This window comes from Patiria miniata, unplaced genomic scaffold (genome assembly GCF_015706575.1).
Source record: "Patiria miniata isolate m_02_andy unplaced genomic scaffold, ASM1570657v1 HiC_scaffold_3, whole genome shotgun sequence".
NCBI lineage: Eukaryota > Metazoa > Echinodermata > Asteroidea > Valvatida > Asterinidae > Patiria > Patiria miniata.
In genome coordinates this window covers 18,745,018-18,764,659 of record NW_024037069.1, presented here as the reverse complement: position 1 = coordinate 18,764,659, position 19,642 = coordinate 18,745,018, and the positions used below count along the sequence as shown (strand labels likewise).

Here is a 19,642-nt window from a genome sequence, read left to right as displayed (position 1 = left end):
ACAAATTTCAATAGTTTGGTACGCATGCCTTTTTCAAAATATCTTAACTTCTTTAAAGATCTTTTTTTTTTTAATATTTAGTTTGAAATTCAAAGCAGGTTTTTTTCACACAATAGCCAACAAATTAATTCTTGAAGCTAATAATATTACTTGTCATCTCAGGCTCAGTCAGCATGGCTGGCGGTGGGGCCCATTCCGTCATCAGCAACCGCAAGACCAGCACCATCTCCGGCCACAAACCGGTGGGAGGTGAGGCAGCCCCTGGCGTGGAAAAACCCGACAAGAAGGACAAGAAGGACAAGAAACAGGACGACAATGCCACCCAGCTGTCTGGGAGTCCACCGCCAGCTGCTCCAATCGCAAGGAGGCTGAGCGTCAGCGCCAGCGTGGCCGGGGAGGAAGGGCTGATGAGCTGTCTGTTGCCTGAGGAATTGTTGGTGGAGATACTGGCTGAGAGACTTCAGGTAAAACATAGGATTGCAATCACAGACTCAATCATACGTCATCACAAGTCAGTTGCAAGTCAATCACTAGTCATCACAAAAAGTCAAACACAAGTCAGTCACAAGTCAGTCACAAGTCAATCACAAGTCAATCACAAGTCAATCACAAGTCAATCACAGGTTAATCATAAGTCATCACGAGTCAATCACAAGTCTATTGCAAGTCAAACACAAGTCAGTCACAAGTCAATCACAAGTCAGACATAACTCATCGAAAGTCAATCACATGTTATTAACTAGTCAATCACAAGTCAATCACAAGTCAATCACAGGTCAGTCGTAAGTCATCACAAGTCAGTTGCAAGTCAATCCCAAGTCAATCCCAAGTCAATCCCAAGTCAATCCCAAGTCAATTTCAAGTCAATACCAAGTCAATCCCAAGTCAATCCCATGTCAATCACAAGTCAATCACAAGTCAATCCCAAGTCAATCCCAGGTCAATCCCATGTCAATCACAAGTCAATCCCAAGTCAATCCCAAGTCAATCCCAAGTCAATCCCATGTCAATCACAAGTCAATCACAAGTCAATCCCAAGTCAATCCCAAGTCAATCCCATGTCAATCACAAGTCAATCACAAGTCAATCCCATGTCAATCACAAGTCAATCACAAGTCAATCCCAAGTCAATCCCAAGTCAATTTCAAGTCAATCCCAAGTCAATCACAAGTCAATCCCAAGTCAATCCCAAGTCAATCACAAGTCAATCACAAGTCAATCCCAGGTCAATCCCAAGTCAATCACAAGTCAATCACAAATCAGTCAGAACTCAATTCATGGTGTACTTTTGACCAGACGTGATCAGACATGTAACTTTTCCGCAGATGAGCCGATTTCCTTCTTTCTCACTTGACACTTATGCCATTGAGACTTGAAAAACACTGTATGAAGTCTGTAAAGCTTAGAATTTCATCTTTTTTGTTACTTACTTTTTAACCAATTTCAAATATATTTCATTTGCTACATTTCAGCTCAATGACTGCCATCGCGGTATAGTCATCGATAGCCTGGAGACCATGTTCAGTCCTAACCACACGGCCACAGCCAACGCCCTCCTCAAGGCCTTCAACAACCGCAAGTACATCTACTTTGTCACATTGAAGCTGGAACAGTCTGTCTTCCAGGCTAGGGAGAAGCGGCTTCAGGAAGAGAAAGGTCAGTTAAGTCAAGAAGTTGCCACTGATATGAGAATTGATGTGATGTAGAACACCACCATGACAAACACCACTATACCCAACATTTGGCTATGACAAACATGCCCTCTTTGCTCCAGAATTTTGTGCACATTTATACTGAGCATTTGCTGCCAGAAATCACTATAATCAACTACTTCTATTGATCTTTTATTGACTCCATTGTGTTTGTTGAAGTAAGGTTCAATTACTGTGTAATTATGTTATAGATCTGTTAGAAGGAATAAGCTGACAAACGATAATCACACTTTTATGACGACTATGTATTTGAGGTTTACACCAACTGTTACAGATTTTCAAAGGTTGCTACAGTAACGACTTCGGTAGATACAATAAAAGTGTAAGGCTAAGAAGCACCTCTGTGCAAATCTGGTAAGGTTTTAAAATGTCATCTGTTTGTCTTTATGTTTCCACAGAGCGTCTTGAGAAAGAACAAGAAGAGGAGGAGAAACGCCGACTGGAGGAGATGTCAGAAGATGAGTACGATAACCTGACTGAGGAGGAGAAAGCTGATGTTGACCGCAAACGTCTCAAGTCCAAGAAGGAACGCCTCCTGAAAAAGTTAGCGTATAGTCATCATAGCTCGCCATTGTATAGATATTAATTGCAGTATCTACTGCTATATCAGATTTTACCCAGCCAGCCGTCCTGGCAAGCTTAGTGGTCTAGTGGTTAGACATCTGCACTAGTACTAAGCAGGAGGTCGTGGGTTCGAGTCCCACCCGAGCAAGCTTGTGAATTTTTTTCTCGCAAGCTCCCAGACAGTACTGAGTGTGCAGTGCTTCGTAAATTATGTCAGTGAAGGGCGAACCTAATATTAAATTAACTTTCTGGTTGATATCAGAAATTCCTTCATGCACTTCACCACACTACTTATAAAGATAAACTTTAAATTTGTTACTTTTTGAAGTCACAGTAAAATAACAAGGAGGTCTTTTAATTGAAATAGAAATGTTTTTGATTGTCTTAATCTGAACCTTTTTTCTTTGTATTTCACAGGGAGATGGAAGAGCGACTTGAGAGGGAGAAAAAGGAGCGAGAACTTGCTGCTCTCCTTGAAGAAAAGAAAGTTGAAGATGATAAGTAAGTGTCCTCATATTAACTAAAAAAACACAACCTGTTTCACCTTGGGACACTGCTTATGCTTAGCACATAATGCGCTTTTTTCTAAATGTTTCTGAAGGAAATAGTAATTTTACAAATTTTTAAGATGCTCTTTTAGCAGCACAGTGTGGGCTGCAAATTTTACCAATCATTGGGTAGGTCAAACTAATGCTAGAACCTTGAGGGTCAATGTCAGTGGCTGGATTTTAAAAAGTCTTAAGGGAGTCTCAAAAATTTTCTTTAATTTTTGAAGGAGAAATTGTGCATAAAATCCAGTTACTGTGATGGTAACAATCAAATTGAGAAAATGCACAATTCATAAATTTCATCCTGTTCAACCCAGGAAAGGAAAGAAGAAAGGAGCCAAGGGCCAAGAGAAAGATGCCAAGGGGGCACCCTTGAAGAAATCCCAGGAGGGAGGAGGCAAGGCAGGCCCCACGGCCAGCCAGGCGGGGATGAAGAGACCCCCCGGGGATCAGGGGAAACACGACCAGCCAGCCCTGCCCTCTGAGCACGGCCTCAAGGCAGGGGCGTCGTCGGTCATTGAGAGACCCGAGTCTCACGGGACGGCCGGAAGCGAATCACAGGAGGAAGGTGGAAAGTGAGTAAAAATCCAACAATCAAATTTATAACTAACTCTTGGAGATGTTGTATTGGTATAGCTCTAGATATGGTCATTAGCCCCACCCACCTTTGGGTTGTTTACATTTCTCTCTGTGCTTGTAACTGAGTTTGACTGAGCTAATATGGTCACCTAACCGAAAGTAGTGATCCTATTGGTTCACTTATTGGGTTATCTAATATGTACTGTTTGATTGACAGTTAGTGTCCATTATATCAATTTGTAATATATTATTGGGTTTTCGAAACCACGGTTTCATCTCCAGCTTTGCCTGAGACACATCAATTCCTTTTAGACCTTTGTCCAAAGTTCAGAATGTTAGCATTTGGTTTAGGCATTAGCTCAAAATGTGGCCAAAGCCGGAAGGAAGCCTTAGTTTGGAAAACCCTATAGTAAGGATCTTCTACAGAGATACTTCAGTTCAGAAATGGAACATTGGGTCAAGTGCGTTGAGATGCTGACAACAGGCTTGTGCTAAGCATAAAACAGATGTGCTTAGCAAAAAAAAGGGTACCAGCCAAGATGCCATGTAGTGTGTATTGTTAGTGACTGGTTCACTGCCGACTTTTGCAATGGACATAAATTTGCTAATCATTTTGTTTGCTTTTGATTAAACATTTTAATTAAATAGGTCTCAGATGGCACCTATAATGTATCAAAAGGCACAATGTCTGAAGTCCCCTCGTTCTGTTTAAAATAAAAAAAAATCCCCAGTAATTTCTCTGAATGACACTCATCTTTTCTCCTAAATACAGGAAGCGTAAGAAGGACAAGACTCGGCCAATCTCCAACGAAGTCGTCCCAGAGCCTGAACCGGAGAGGGACCCAGCCAAGGAAGCTGAGATGCTACTGACGTGTCGCTTCAAGGCCTTCGAGCACGGCCTGAAAGAAATTGAGAAGATTCTGGATCGATGGGACAGGACCATCGGTATGTTACTCAGATGTTTTTTTGGCAATCTGTAATTGTTTTTGTAGTCTGTAATTACCCAGGAGTCAGAACTGTAGTCAAGCCCTCAAAGGTCGATCGCCAGTCCTCCCGTCTCAAGTGAGGTGACCAGCTAAGTGCTCCGTGCACAAGTACCCTATCAACGGCCAAAAATGGAGCGTTTGGGGTGACCTAGACTGGTTCCCGATCCATCCACTGCGTATTTCGAATGTATCCAAAGTTAATGGAGGCGGGGATTAGTCTCTGAGACCATCGCGAGTTGAATTCAAATGTTTTTGCGTGCTGACGACGCCTGACGCTCACGCAAAGGTACGGTGGCTATAGGTTTTGCACATTCAGGAGGTTGTGCGTACTTCGCACGTGAACCAGTACAGTACAGTACGCGCATGCTGTGTGTCCCGTCCACGGAGCTCTCAAAAGAGGTACAAACGCGCCCTCTTTTGTTGGCGCACGGAGCCCATTGAACTGTGATAAAGGCATTCCTTTGTCATTATGATATGCTTACTACTTGTGATCTGTCTTGTGATTTGTCCTGTTATGGACTTGACTATAAAAGTAAAATGCCTCAAGTCTACTAATTGCAAGATGATTCTGTCAGCTCAGAGTAGTGCAGACTAGACTTAGGCAGTTAATATATCAGCCCTAATTTGAAACCTTTATTATAGTATCCCTAAAAGCACCATTCAGGCAACTAGATATTCTTGTATAAAAGTTGAAATGTAATCAAATATTTTCTTGTTTGATTGCAAATGAAGTTACTGCTAAAAAGAAGTTTTTGGTCAAATCTGTTTAAATAATAAAAAAAATGAAAGAATTGAATTGTGTGACTGACATCCATTAATATAATAGATTTTAGAAATGATAAAACTTTCAAGGAGATTTTTTTTCTTTTCGTCCAATAGGACAAGTTGTTATTGACCCGCTGGCAGACGAAATGGAGGCTGAGGAGATACCAGCTCATCCTCCCTCTGGGCGTAAGGGCAAAAGCAAGGCAGAGAAGGAAAAGGAGAGGGAGCGAGAGAAGGAACGAGAACGGCTGGAAAGAGAATGGCTGGAAAAGGAGAAAGCAGAAAAGGTGGAACATATCGAGCTATGATGAATTTTAAATAATAGATTAGTAATTCACCAACAAAATAATGTAAGTTTCACTCAGTTCTTTTTAGCTTGCAAGAGAAACCTCACAACCTTCCTGAACCCAAGACCTTTTAGCTTATGAAGTTTCTCTTTCGTCCCAAACAGGCATTGGCCGAGAGCGGCGAGCAGGGGGACCTCAAGGACGGAGATGACGAAAAAGACGGAGGCAAGAAAGATGAGGTTGGCGTACCCCACCTCCTGATGGATGCCAGCGAGCCCGACACCCAGATGGGCGACCGGGTACTGGGTACCAAACGCCTGCCCACATCTGCTGAGGTTCTAGATGGGTTAGGGTTAGGGCCCAACGGCCCACCCATGCCCCCATCGGCGATGTTCTCCGTTGTACCTTATCCTGTCAAGAGGAAGGCTCCTTTGGGTGCAGATCCGTCTGGACATTATGTCTTTGTGGCATCCTCACCTGATGACCCGTAAGTTACACTTTTAGTACTTCATTTGGTACAACAGTGACATTTTTGGTACTATAGTAGATTTTTGGTACTACAGTTGATTTTTGGCACTTGAGTGGATTGTTGATATTATAGCCACTATTTAGTACTTTAAGTGGAATGGTGGTACTGATATTGGTACTTTAGTGGATATTTATTGCGCCAGTGGAATTTTTTGATTAGAGTGGAATTTTTTTTGAGGATTCTTGTCACTGAAGTGGATTTTTTTGGTATTGTAGTTGACTTTGGTGCTGTAACAGATTTTTGGTGCTTCCGTTGATAGTTTTGTATTGTAGTGAATTTTTGGAACCGTTGTGGATTTTCTGTGTTTGGTACTACAGTACATTTTTGGTATGCAAGTAGTGTTTTGCAGAGATATTTATTTGCTTTCAATATTTGCAGAATGGATTTTTAAAAACTTGCATTTTTTCATACCGTGGATTTTGTCTTAGTGTAGTTTAAAAGCTAAATTTAAGGAACGTTTTAGTGCACAACAGGTCTATGTTCATTAGTTGTAATCTCTTCATTTGTAGGAATGTAATTCCGGAGGAGAAAACCAAGGAAGTGGACCAGGAACCAGACTCCTCCACTCCAGACAAGGCCAGAGAGAAGGTAGAGTACAAATAGAATCTTCTATAAACGACAGGCAAAATTTGAAACTACAAGGCACTCATTCAGTTGAAAAATCTGTGAATATCTGTGCAGATTGGCTCTGTAAATGCCTTTAGAATTGACCTATTGCCCTTTGCGAGTTAGCCACGCCCCTTAGACAATCCTATGGAGTTTTTGTACACTAAATTTTGTTTGTCTCAGATTTTGCGCGTTCCGCATCCATTTGTATATCACATAATTGGACAATATTTCACAAGCGGCCTTGACGCGATTCTAATGCGATTCGACCGCGATAGGTCAGTTCATGAAAGGTTCAGTGTTTAGAGGAACTGTGAAGATGATATGCTTTGGTGTGCTTAATTCAACTGCTACAAACTTGGTGTTTGAGACCTCTCAAAAAATAGTCTGTGATTATTTATGAAAATAATTTCAAAAATGATGAAAAAAATGTGAAACTTATAATTATTTTTTGAGAAGTGAAACTTTTAAAACATTTTTTTTCAATAAGCTGTGGCAAGTAAAAAAAAATTATAGTAATTTAACCTTCAATGTAACAAAGTTTGGATTTCAAGGGAAGGAGTCTTACTTAATATCACTGATGCCTATTTCTCAGGATGAACACACCACACCCACCGGTAAGGGCAAAGGCAAGGACAAAACCCGCTCTGGGGCGGAGAGCACAAGCTCCCGTCGCCGGTCTGCCAAGGGTTCCCGTAACCGCAAAGGGTCACTGACGGTCACCTCCCCACCCCCAGGGACCACCACCCCGGGGTCAGACTTTGACGGTCAGAGCAGCACGGCCGGGGACATGTCTGCCATGCAGGAGCCGAAGAACCCCAAGTGAGTGTAAACAACGGAGCTTGTTTTATGGATTCAAGATTTTTGCTAAGGAGAGGAAATATTTGCTAAGCAAAAATAGGTTACCAGCCAAAATACCATGTATAAGGCTATTGCTTGTCACTGGTTCCCAACTAAATTTTGCCTCTCTACATAAATCTGTTTGGATAGTTTTCAGTTTTCAACTCCATCAATGTGGCTTCATGGTAGTTTCCTCGCTTTTCACATCTGAGGCCTGGGTTCGACTCCCACCCACAACTATGTGGTTGTCAGTTCCTGCCTGATACCGTGATCTCCCGTACCATATCAGTGTGGAGTTTTCTCCCATTTCTAAAACTAATTCTTGATAACTATCTCTTAGCAGCTTTTTCTAAACTGTGAGTTACAGCCCTATGGTAATAATCGGTTTAATTATTACCCAAAATAAATTAATAATAATAGCAATCAATCCTTGAGTTGCTAAGCATGGCAAATTTCCTGAGCAAGTTTTTACCAGAAAAAGAAAACTTTGATCAATTTGTATTGAAATTCTAAAGTGATGTTTGTAATTCCTCTAAATCGTCGCAATTTATTCATCGTATTTTTATTAGGCTTGGTATTTTCCGCTGGACTATCGGTGCTGAGTCAGCGATTCTCCTGCGTCTCCGCTTCCAGTCGGATGAGCTCGGCCAGTTTGACCAGACGCTGAATTTTGAGATCGTTGGTACTCGACGACGCTACCAACTGTACTGCCGCGGGGTTTGCAGCTTCCCAAACATCAGCCGTGAACCGAGGTAGGCTTCATGAAAGGAATTCTTTTGAAAGGAATTTTAGAATTGATGGCATTGGATGGGACTTCCTTTGTCTGAGTTTTTATCTTGTGCTTTCATTGTCTTCTGTAAAAAAAATTTCAGCTGCATTCTTAAGTTATAATTTGATATGTCTGTTACTCAATGATATCACTAAACAAATAGGATAGTTGTCTATTTTTTAAACTTTCAACTTGTGGGGAAGAATTCCATATATGGACATCACTTATTTTCCCTGCAGTGACCTATCAGCCATCAGAAAGCGATAACATACTAAAAAGTCAAATTTAGCAGGGAAAATATTGAAGCATTTACTGAAAAAACGGAATTTTTCGGACCAGTCTCATAGGGTTTGTGCACAGGGTGTTGAGTGATGTCCAGGTATGAAACTTGTTGCCGCTTTCGTTTCGTCAAGCATTTCATCCTCACGTTTATTGGCCTATAACTCTCCTTGTATCTGCTTATTTAATTTTTTTTCCTGTCAAGACCATTAAAACCAGTAAATGCAGACAAAAAATATTGTGCAGCGCTAAATTTTCTTGTATTTGGACAGTCTGAATGAAAATTTTGTAATTTTGTTTGTTAAAATATTTCATTCGTCGTTGTTGTCAGGATTGTCTTCCCCCACCGCAAGAAGAGCAAGCGAGCAGACGAAATCGTCCACAAGAAGTACATCCTGAGCTCAGAGACACTGCAGATGGGTCCTCTCTTAGCCGGCAAGTCCCGGGACCGCTACAAGGATGGCCGTTACCCGGAGAACTCAGAGAAACTGACCATCAATAACTCCTCGCCGCTGGAGGCCGAGGTTGCGTTCTGCTTCCAGCACGATAGCAACGCGACCACCTTCCTGATGGAACCGACAACAATGACGCTGAAACCCGGCGAATCTCAGGTCAGTTAAAATTTCAAGAAATCATTTGAAAATATTTCTTTATTCCTAGTTTTCAAAATGTTATTTGAGAGAGTTAAGTTTCTTGTTCATAACCAGGGCCGTATTTCATGTAACATCTAAACTGAACAAATTTGCTTACCAAATTTTGATATGCTAAACGAAAAGCGGCTGAGAACAAGCCAACGGCAGTTCACATCATTTAATATGTGAGCTGGTAATCTGTTTTTGGTGAGTAAATATTATTTTTCTGGCAAGTCCCGAGACCACTAGGAAATGCTATCACAAGTTGAATCCATAATATGTTTCTAGGTTTCTTGAGTTCGTTGTCGGGAAAACTGAGTGGTCAAGCTTTCGTTAGAATAACTTCCAGAAAATTGGCCTAAGATGTAAAGAATGGCTTGTAGTAATAGAAAGAAAAGGAGAAATTCAGCAAATATTTTATAATTAAATGCGGCTCCTGCAACAAAACAAGCTTCTTTTGTTTAATTTTTCTTCAAGCTTAGAAATATGCGAGAATTTCCCATATCCTAACCTTTCTTGTTATTTGTCTACCAGGAATTGACGTTGTGGGTTTACCCTAAGAACCAAGGCTTCTTTGAAGACAGCATTGTGTGCTGCGTCAAGGAGAACCCAGAGCCTACCCTCTTCAAGATCAGCTGCTATGGCGTGCGCCCCGAGCTGGAACTAGACAAGAAACAACTGCACTTTGAGAAAGTTCTCCTGCACAGGTCAGCACGATAAATCCAAGCAGCCAATTTCATGGCTGTGCTTAGGGTGGAAATTTACTTAGCACCAAAAATAATTGCTTAGCAAAAACCAGGTTACCAGCTAAATAGTCATATGCTTTATATAGACCCCTCTCATAGACAGCCGTCTTCGTAGGAAACTTACAACTGCATGTTCAACGCCATCAGGTGCGTGTGCACGCAGTGTGAAAAATGTTCTAAACACGCGTGCATGTTGCTCGAAATTTCTTGAAATCCGGCACAGCCGATGCGCGTCACGAAAATTTTACACCCAAAATGCTGATGCATGTGACAATCTGTGGGAAGTGACGTCATTTGAGAGAGACCTACTGGTTTTGACTGGTTTGCAGCTGATTTATGCGCAGTATGAAATTTTGTTAAGCGATATTTTTCTGCTTAGAAGTTCCCGGTAATTGGCTTATGAGTTTATTCATGAAGCTGCAAAGCACACAAATTCACTTAGCATGGTAAATATTTGCTTAGTGAAAATAGCTTACCGGTCAAAATTGCAAGTGATTGCTGTTGTTTGTGACTGGTTCTTGGCTGACTTTGGCTTAGCACCGAAATTTGCTAAGCAACAATTTTTTGTTTAGCAGCTCATGAAATTGGGTCGCAAAGTAGCTTCCTGTTACAAAGAATGGACCATTTTGAATTTGGCCATAGGCCCCGCCTACTTTTGGTTTGTATGCTTTTCTCGCAGTGCTTGCTACCGAGTTTGATCGAGGTACTGTAGTCACATGACTAAAAGTCCTGATCCAATTGGTCAATGCACACTGTTTGATTGACAGGCAGGAAGGTCTGTTCTACAAAATTCTGCAAAATTCTTCAGATCAACTTGTTTTTACTTTGCAGCCTGTTCTTATTCGATTTCCCACTTTCTTGACATTCAGGAAAGATACCAAGACCATCTATCTTCGCAACAGCACCTTACTCCCCGTAGCCTGGCGTCTCAGCGGGCTGGAGAACCTTGGTGATGACTTCTCAGTGACCACGGATACCGGCGTGATTGACCCCAAGTCAGAGTTTGCTCTCAACGCTCACTTCAGGGCCATGAGACCTACTAACCTGAAGAAGATGATCCGATTAGAGGTAAAGTGTGCAGCAGCTAATTGGTGATGTGCATGGTTCTACGCATGAGGGCGCTATTTCCATTTTTTAATGCATGGACATTATTTCAAATTGTAGTTTGTTTTTGAAACCACGGCTCTGCCTCCAGCTTTGGCTGCAGGAGATTTCAGGCCTCTGATGTGAAGTACCCCAGCTCAATATTTGTCCATACTCAGTTTCAGGAGTATCAAATTCTATAAAACGAGGCCAACGTGCAGATCATGTTGAAAATATCCGGTATTTCTTATGCAGTTGCTTAGTTTCTCATCTCATCAATATTCACCACAATATTTTTTCTCTGTCCAGGTCTCAGATGTAGAGAATATCATGGGTCTCCTCCAGACAGAGAACATCCAAGTCCTAGCAGAGGCTTACGATGTTGCCTTAGATATGAGCTTCCCTAAGGGTGCTGACGGTGGCTTGGACTTTGGCACCATCCGCGTCATGGATGAGACGAAGCAGACATGCTCACTCAAGAACAAGGGACGATATGAGATAGCATTCAGGTCAGTCAATGGACCGTTCCGGATTTCGCCATTAGCCCCCCCCCCCCTCCCCCCTCCCCCAATCTTTGGTTTGTGTATATTTCTCACAGTTTTTGTGACCGAGTTTGACCGAGCTACTGTGGTCATCTTGGGGGAGTGTGGCCTAGTGTTTGTGGTTCATAACTCATGATCAGAGGGTCAGGGGTTCAAATCCAGCTGCTGGTAATATGTTGTGTCCCTGGGCATGCCACTTCACCCCCACTTGCCTCTCTCCACCCAGGAGTATAAGTGGGAGCCTGCATTAGCTGGGGAGTAACCTGCGATGGACCAATTTTTGTGCATAACATTGCGCATGCTCTAAAAAATAAATCGTTATTTTTATTCCAAAATGTTCAGCTTCAATTTTGAGACGACAGAAACGTGCGGTCAGGAGATCATCAATCTGTTCTCAGTCATCCCCCAGAAGGGAGTCTTGGTACCCAACGATCGACCCACGCAGGTCCAGGTCATCTTCAGGTCACGGAAAGAGGTCACCATCAGAGACCAGCCAATGCTGAAATGCCAGGTATGTATGAATATTCATGATCAAATCATGCCAGCTAGAGTTCTGTTGTGTGATCATTTCTAATAAACGGCAGATACATTTCCAACAGCTTTCCCGTACTTTGTTCTGTATAACAGAGACCACATCATACCTAGCATCGTAGGTGCAGGTAGAGTAACCTAGAAATGACAGGCTTGCTTTTCCAACATATTACCAAACATCAAAAACCACAAACTATACACAGATTTCCAAGAGTGTTCCTAAACTCTAACACTTTCCTCCCGCTATCCAAGGTGATCGAGCCCAACATATCTGATGGCGGGGAGACCATCGCCAGCATCCCTGTCAAGCTGGGCGTCCGCAGCATCTTCAGCAAGTACAACGTCTACCCGGTCGGCGACATCAACTTTGGCGCCGTGCTGGTCAGCCAGCGCCGCACGCGATCCTTCATCATCGAGAACAAAGGAGAGTTTGATTTTAAGTATAATATCAATCGGATGAGCCGGGATTCCCAGCCCATGCAGCCTCTACTCAGGGGAAGAGTGTGAGTACACAACTTCTTTAAAAATTTGTTTGGTTTTCTTGTTCCTTTGCATTTTTAGTGCCCCTAGGACAAAGACGTTGACATCTTGGGAGACTGTTAACGTAGGGCTGGATAGCATTGTTGGTAGAGGGATGATCCTAAATTCTGTTGGTCACAGGCTCGACTGCTGCTCCAGTCATTTTTTAGTTTGTTTAATTAACCTCTATCAGTTTTTGTCCTCTGAATGATATCATGATATTTGCAGGAGTTTGTTTCTGCTGCATGTAGACTGTTGCATTTTCCATCTAATTGCAATGTTTATGTCTTTCACATCTTATTGTTTCTATTTGTTTGTGTGCTTGCTTTTCATTCTTTTATAAGTTTCCAGCTTCAAATTTAATGGCATTGTCTTTGTTTGCCCAGCCTGTAATTCACGCTTGCCTTCCTACGTAACTGATTCATTTTATAAAGCAATCCAACAAAGAGTGAAATCATATTTTCCCCCCACTTTTCAATATTTATAATTTTCAGTAAATTCTCTAATTTGGGTAGAATCTGTGAAATGTCTCTGATAGCACTTTGAGAAGAAATAATATTGCAGTTCTGTCCTCATTTTGTTTGTACATTTATCTATCCTCTCCATACTTCCCCAATCCTATCCATTGCTTGCTTGCTTACCATCTTGTAGCGGTTCTCGAGCGTCAAAGGCTTCCTTCCAGTTTCTGAGGTAATGCCTATAAATAGCACTGGCACTATAAATAGCACTGGCACAAAAAAGCATCAGCACCAATCCACACTTTTCAGCTGAATACTAACAAAGCCTCATTCTCAAACAATTCCATCCGGGGTTTAATAGCGAATTAGCATTTAGCACTCACAGCCAGTGCTGCAGGATACGCACTTCAAACAAGCACAAGAATTTGTAGATTTTTTTGCTGGGAAACATTGTACAAGTTCCACAGTGGCAATGCACGAGCACACACTCATTTCTAATCCTTTGTTCCATCTCATGGCCCCCCCCCCCTCTCCCCACCCTCTCGTCCCACCCCACCTCCCCAACCCACCTCCCCACCCCGCTCTCATCCCCACTCCTCACACCTTCTCTTTCAGCTAAAGAAAGTTATTAATCCACCTGTTTCAATGTGAGGGGTCTTTTAAGCTAATCCACGTGCTGAACAAATTCACAAAATATTGTGATGTTTCCAAATGAAATAGTCTTTTATGGAAGTGTATCATAAAGGTTTTGTCACTTACGTTTGATATAACATATATTGAGGAAATACATAATTGATGAGGATAATTAACATAAAAGTTATTAATGTGACATTCCCATAATATGTGTTTAGTATTTTACATGTGTGCTTCACTTTATGATCACGTTAGCCACAAATGTGAGCAGAAGTTGTTTCACTTGGTGATGGTTTTGTTTTACTGATGGAAGCACTGTTGCTGTAGTGATCTTTGTTGTTTGAATGTCAAGTTAATTCCAGTACTTGCTCCTTCTGTCATTTCCACACACTCAGGCCTGGAGGAGGCAATAAGCGCAGTAAATCCAGGGATGGCTCCAGCTCTGGCCGCTCTGTGGCTAAGCCCAAGAGAGCAGACTCCATGAGGTAAAAGTCTTGAAGTTTCACTGAATATTATTATCAGAATTTGTTTTGTGTTTTGATGACAGGAAATGATAAATGTGAAAGGCATAGCTAATATTGGAATTTGCCACAATTTATTTTTAATAATAATGAAGCTTGTATTGCTGTATCTGCAAAATTGGTTGTTTGGTAGAAGAAATGACCGATACTGTATTTTATAAGATGGATATTTTGTTGAAATTTTCCTAAAACAATTTTTTTGATATGAAGCTTTTGTCATGTATTTAAATATTCTTGTTATTTGAAAGAATATCATGAAAGTTAATGCATTTAGATTAACTCATTTTTGTGTTTATGCCATGAAACTCTCTGCCAGGCTTTCTACGAGGTAAACTGTTTATTTCCTGATTGCTACTTCACCTTGAATGTTGCATTTCAGTGTCTCAGACAGACATTTCCAAACAGTGTGTGATATGATTCTCAACACCTGCACCAACGTTTCTTTTGGCAAACAAAACAAACTTTTTTTTTAAGGGATGAGCACTTTGGGTGACCCACACAAAGCATCACTCTGTGAAGACCATTTGCACTGTTTTGTAAATTTTCAGATTTTTTGCATTGGAAACTTGTTTCATTTTATAAAAAAAAGATTGTCCCCTCCTTATATTTTTCACACAAGATGCAGTTTTCAAATGCACTATGAAGCTATGTTTGTGTGTGTAAAGTTGAGCAATATATATGGAGAAACATGCATTCTCAGGTATCGGGCCTTGTGTGTGGCTTACAGTGTTTGTCATTTTCACTAGAAATCTATGCAATCTTGGCTGAATCATAATTCAAATGTAAAATTCATATATGTTTCCATTGTAAAAGTATTGTTGACTACATCAGAGGTTCATAATTTAAGAGAATGGTGGTTTTTTGGGTTGTTTTTTTCGTTCAAAGGAAAGCAACCAAATTTGGGTGCCAAGTAGTAACTTTTTAAAGTTCTGTTTCCTGTCTGAAAGCACCAATGGTCTTAATTTCCAATTTCTATCTTTCTAAGATCTATCCAATTTTCCAAATTAGACCTGAGTGATAATTAGTGTAAAGGTACCACTGAGGAGACACGTTATCGTAATTTCTTTGCTCGATGGGAGACATCGGTCATTAGGGAGACATTTTCATGTCTCCCTAATGTCACAGCCCCCCTTTAGAGGCACAATGTTATTGTCGCAATTAGGTTATATTTGTTGCTCGTGGTCTAATCAGTAAACAAACCGAAATTCGTGGAAAAAGGACAAGGGAATATTGGGTTAGGGCACATTTAAGTTTGAAGAATTTTGTGCACAAGTCTATGGGGATGTCTCCCAAACGTCCAATCCAGGGTAATAAAAATAATCCTAATTCTTCTCTCAATCCATCAGGCAAGACATGGGCGGTGGAGGCGGTGGTGGGGGCGGTGGGGGTAGCACCACCAGACTACAGCTTGGAATGTTCACCGTCTACCCTGCCTATGGCGTGGTCTATCCCAACAACCAGCAGATCATTCAGGTGGAATGCCTGCCGGAGATTACTGGAAAGGGAGATGAGGTTGGTACAGGACTCTTCAGCTTTGATTTGTTTCACATAAAGAAGTTCAGTCATTAAAGAGGTTGTGGAATGCTCGAAGACATTTCCGTCATTTTTTGGGTATATGTAGCCTAAGGTGTGATGAAATAAAAACGACTGTTGTTTCTGTCATGAAATGAGTACAAAGGGTACTTTTGAGAGCTATTTTTCAGGTCCTGTTTCGACCCGAACGTGCAATTTGTGTAAAAGTCGTCGTTGCGGGCAGCAAACAAAACACAGTGAATCGTGACGTAATAAACAGGACTCGTTTATGCTACTCTGCATCGGGAGTCCTGTTTATTACGTCACAATTTACTGTGTTTTGTTTGCTGCCCGCAACGACGACTTTTGCACAAATTGCACGTTCGGGTCGAAACAGGCATGACAGGACTTGAAAAACAGCTTTCAAAAGTACCTTTTTTACTCATTTTATGACAGAAACAATAGTCGTTTTTATTTCATCACACCTTAGGCTACATATACCCAAAAAATGACGGAAATGTCTGAGAGCATTCCACAACCTCTTTAAGTAATGCTTGTCTCAAAACTGAAAACGCTAAGAATGCTTTCAAAATCCTGATTTCGTCGCAAGCCAATCACAGGCCTCTCAGTCATAAGCTATTCAAGTCACAAGTTATAAAAAAAAAAACACAAGCTTTTTATATGATCTATGACAAAGGTACTAATTTGTTTTTATTCATACCTGTTGCTGGTGAACTTGCCTGTGATTGGCTTGTGATTTGACTTAGAATTTGACTTGTGATTGACTTGTGATTTGACTTGTGATTGACCTGTGATTTGAATTGTGATGACTCAACAACTATAGTGGAGACAATACTTTTACTCCAGTACTGAAGTAAATCTTTTACTATAAATTAATTGCCTCAGTGAGATGGATTAAAAACAAGGGTCAAGCTGATATCTATATCATGTCCAGTGGGTGGCGTGTCATCGATATATCGGCTCACTGTAGGAAAAGAGTTGAGGAATAGAGTGTTTAGAAACGATAACATTTTGATAATGGTGCAGATTTACCATAACTAAGCTAATATCTTTGTGTTGTTCTTTCTCTCTCCAGGACCTAGCCATTGAGATCACAGACCGCGACCCGGCCGACCATCCCCAGGGCATCCCTTACAAGATCCTAGCCGAAGCCTGCAGCCCTGGTATCAACCTAGTAGACCTAGCCTCAATCTTCGAGGAACACCGCGTGGTCAAGAACCTCAGCGTCTTCCTGAACAGTCACCAGTTGGAGCTGGATGGGGGAGGGGTGTACGGAGAAGATGAAAACAAATTCATCTTCGGTCACGTGCTTGTGGGACGGAAAGTTAAGGCTCGGTTCAAGATCTCCAACGCCAACAAGGTTAGTTTATGATAGTATGGACATCGAATCTGAAAAATTTTGGGTCAATTTTAAGGAGCTGCTAAGTGCTGAAAGTTGCTAAGCACAAACAATATCTGCTTAGCAAAAACAGGTTACCAGCCAAAATGCCATGTGATTTGTATTGCTTGTGACTGGTTCCCAGCTGATTTTTGCTTAGCACAAAAATTTGCTAAGCAAAATTTTTTTCCGCTTAGCAGCTCCACAGATTTGAGCCCTGAAGAGAATGCAAAACTGCTCTCTAAATTCAGCAGTGAGTAGGGTTCATAACAATTCATTATGTGTAGCCAATTTTATTTTGTTGCGCTAAACAAATTTGTCTGTTTTGAGAAGATGTTTCTGTGATGAGAATCATTTCTTTCATTTTCTTCATTGTCTTCTTTCTATGCCAGGTATCTTGCGACGTGGTGTTCTCCTGCAAGCTCGTCACCTCCAAACCGTCCTCTAAGCTTCAGGACATCTTTGAGGTGGAGCCGTCCAGGGCGTCTATCCCAGCTCACAGCCACGTCTACGCCACCGTCAACTTTGGCCCTCCATCAATGCAGGTGAAGGCTTGCTCTGCTCAAAGGATGCACTTGAAATAATGACAAAAAATCTGCTTAAGTTTTGCTTAAGTAATTGTGATGAAGCCATAGCCATATTGTGCTAAAGAAACTGGAGATAAAAACTGTCCTGTTGAGGATTATTAGCTGGGGAGAGATTTTAGAACCAACTGGTTCTTTTCAGAACTACACATCTTCCCAAAAGAGATTTCCACATGGTGTTACCGCAAACCTTCACTAGTTGATTTAAAATTGGAACATTTCATTGAAATCGTTCTGCTTTAGAAACAAATGTTCCAATCAAAACTATTGTATCATGTCTTATCTTTTCATGTCCAGACCTACACCGGTCAGTTTGAGGTCATCCTGGACGGCCTGACCGGTCCTCTGGCCAAGCAGAAGAACCTGTCCTTTGAAGTCCAAGGCGAGGGCAACCTGCCTCGCGTCTCGATCCAGAAACCGTCCATACGCAACAAGAAAGGGAGCCCTCTGCTGCTGTTCAAGCGATTGCTGCTTGGGAACACGCAGATACTGCCGCTGTGCCTGAAGAACGATGGAACATTGCCAAGCAAGGTACAGGATTTGTTCAATTAATACATTCAGTCTCATCAAAAGTTTCTGGAGTGTTTTTTGCTTTACACCCATTTGCATTTGTATTACATTATACTACACCGTATTTATTCCTTTATTAATCCCTATAATCCTGCTGGGGCGGTTTGGGGCAGTATAACGGGTAAAAGAGAGGGTGCTTTGGGGCGATACAGGGACTAACGGGTTACCAAGCGTTAGTTAATTCTATAGGATTCCACTTGATCAGAACTCAAAAACAACTTTGGAGGACTTTTATAACTTTTTCATGGTTAGCCTGGCTCACAGTCCCAGTCATGTGGTTGCTAAGGCAAAGCGTCTGCCGTTGTTAGGCAAAGCTAATCCGATTACGTACTGAGACGCTATAGCAGAGCAGTGAAATTCATGCACCACAAAAAACATGGCCTTTTGAACGTTGTGTTTCTCAGAAAATATGCACAGTATGATTGTAAATTGAATTATAACGGAAGAAGAAATATTTAGCTTCATGTCAATTTCAACGAAAGTAATGAACACATCACAACGATTTTTAGCATATACTTGGATCATTATGAGGAAAGTGAACCCTGAAAGTTGCATGAAGATACGGTCTTCAAAACGGGAGAAATTAATTTTCAAAGATTTCGCCCCCCAACGTGAACATGTGTGTGTACATGTAGTTTCATTCAAAATGAAGTGTTACATAACCTTTAGAAATCACCCTTCGCAACCGTATGACTGGTCCATACAGTATTTCAGCGGGAAAAAAAATACCTTTTATTTTAGTTTGTTTAACCCTTTAGTCACTGTAGCGCCCCAAACTGTCCTGCCTGTTACTCCCTGTAGCGCCCAAAACCACCTGAGCACTCTGTGGTTTTATTGATTTTTCAGTGAATAAACACAATGTAATAAAGTGAAGTCCAGGTGCTTATGTTGAAATTTTTTCAAGTTAGATGCTGTAACTATGTTTTTTTAATTCAGAAGAAAACAATTTGCTTAATTGAACGTATCAAATCTCCCACTTAACTTCAATTTGTTTTTAATCGACCTTGGACACTATAAAGTAAAAAGATCAAAACTAAAAAGCACTTATGGTTGAGGGCTTCAGTCATCTCTGTGTTTAAAATTAGGATTAGGTTTGAATATTAACTTAATTTAGTGGATAACTCTTTGTATTTTCATTGATCAGGTGGATATTGATCTGAATGATCCCAGTGGTGTGTACAGTCTACAGAGCTCTGAAGACACCAAGCTGATCTATCCCATGCAAACGGATATCCAGGCATATGTCAACGGTTAGTCAACCATCCAATCTGTTTTCGTCCATAATAGAATTTGTGATTTTCAGTTTTTGAAATAAATTCACACAATTGCACGTCATACACATTTTTAAGTTAGAGAAGTGCTAAGCCTACCAAAGCAAGGTTATCAAACAAAGTTTCATGTGAAATACATTTTGCTAGTTCTCAACAGATATTTTGGCAGAAACATGT

At 41.2% G+C, this 19,642-nt stretch overlaps 1 protein-coding gene across 1 annotated transcript in view; it reads left to right on the top strand.

The window, feature by feature from the left end:
* Positions 1–19,642, top strand: part of LOC119737363 (hydrocephalus-inducing protein homolog) — a 73,319-nt gene that overhangs the window by 34,373 nt on the left and 19,304 nt on the right. The window contains exons 40-64 of the mRNA XM_038211667.1: positions 163–464; positions 1,473–1,656; positions 2,111–2,255; positions 2,694–2,777; positions 3,142–3,399; positions 4,176–4,348; positions 5,269–5,441; positions 5,606–5,928; positions 6,480–6,558; positions 7,172–7,398; positions 7,986–8,168; positions 8,796–9,075; positions 9,631–9,803; positions 10,712–10,910; positions 11,235–11,434; positions 11,810–11,978; positions 12,251–12,501; positions 13,169–13,207; positions 14,004–14,093; positions 14,446–14,457; positions 15,476–15,641; positions 16,738–17,022; positions 17,433–17,585; positions 17,922–18,155; positions 19,339–19,444. Of these exons, the coding sequence (XP_038067595.1) occupies positions 163–464; positions 1,473–1,656; positions 2,111–2,255; positions 2,694–2,777; positions 3,142–3,399; positions 4,176–4,348; positions 5,269–5,441; positions 5,606–5,928; positions 6,480–6,558; positions 7,172–7,398; positions 7,986–8,168; positions 8,796–9,075; positions 9,631–9,803; positions 10,712–10,910; positions 11,235–11,434; positions 11,810–11,978; positions 12,251–12,501; positions 13,169–13,207; positions 14,004–14,093; positions 14,446–14,457; positions 15,476–15,641; positions 16,738–17,022; positions 17,433–17,585; positions 17,922–18,155; positions 19,339–19,444 (4,488 nt within the window). The remainder of the gene's footprint in view (positions 1–162; positions 465–1,472; positions 1,657–2,110; positions 2,256–2,693; positions 2,778–3,141; positions 3,400–4,175; positions 4,349–5,268; positions 5,442–5,605; positions 5,929–6,479; positions 6,559–7,171; positions 7,399–7,985; positions 8,169–8,795; positions 9,076–9,630; positions 9,804–10,711; positions 10,911–11,234; positions 11,435–11,809; positions 11,979–12,250; positions 12,502–13,168; positions 13,208–14,003; positions 14,094–14,445; positions 14,458–15,475; positions 15,642–16,737; positions 17,023–17,432; positions 17,586–17,921; positions 18,156–19,338; positions 19,445–19,642) is intronic.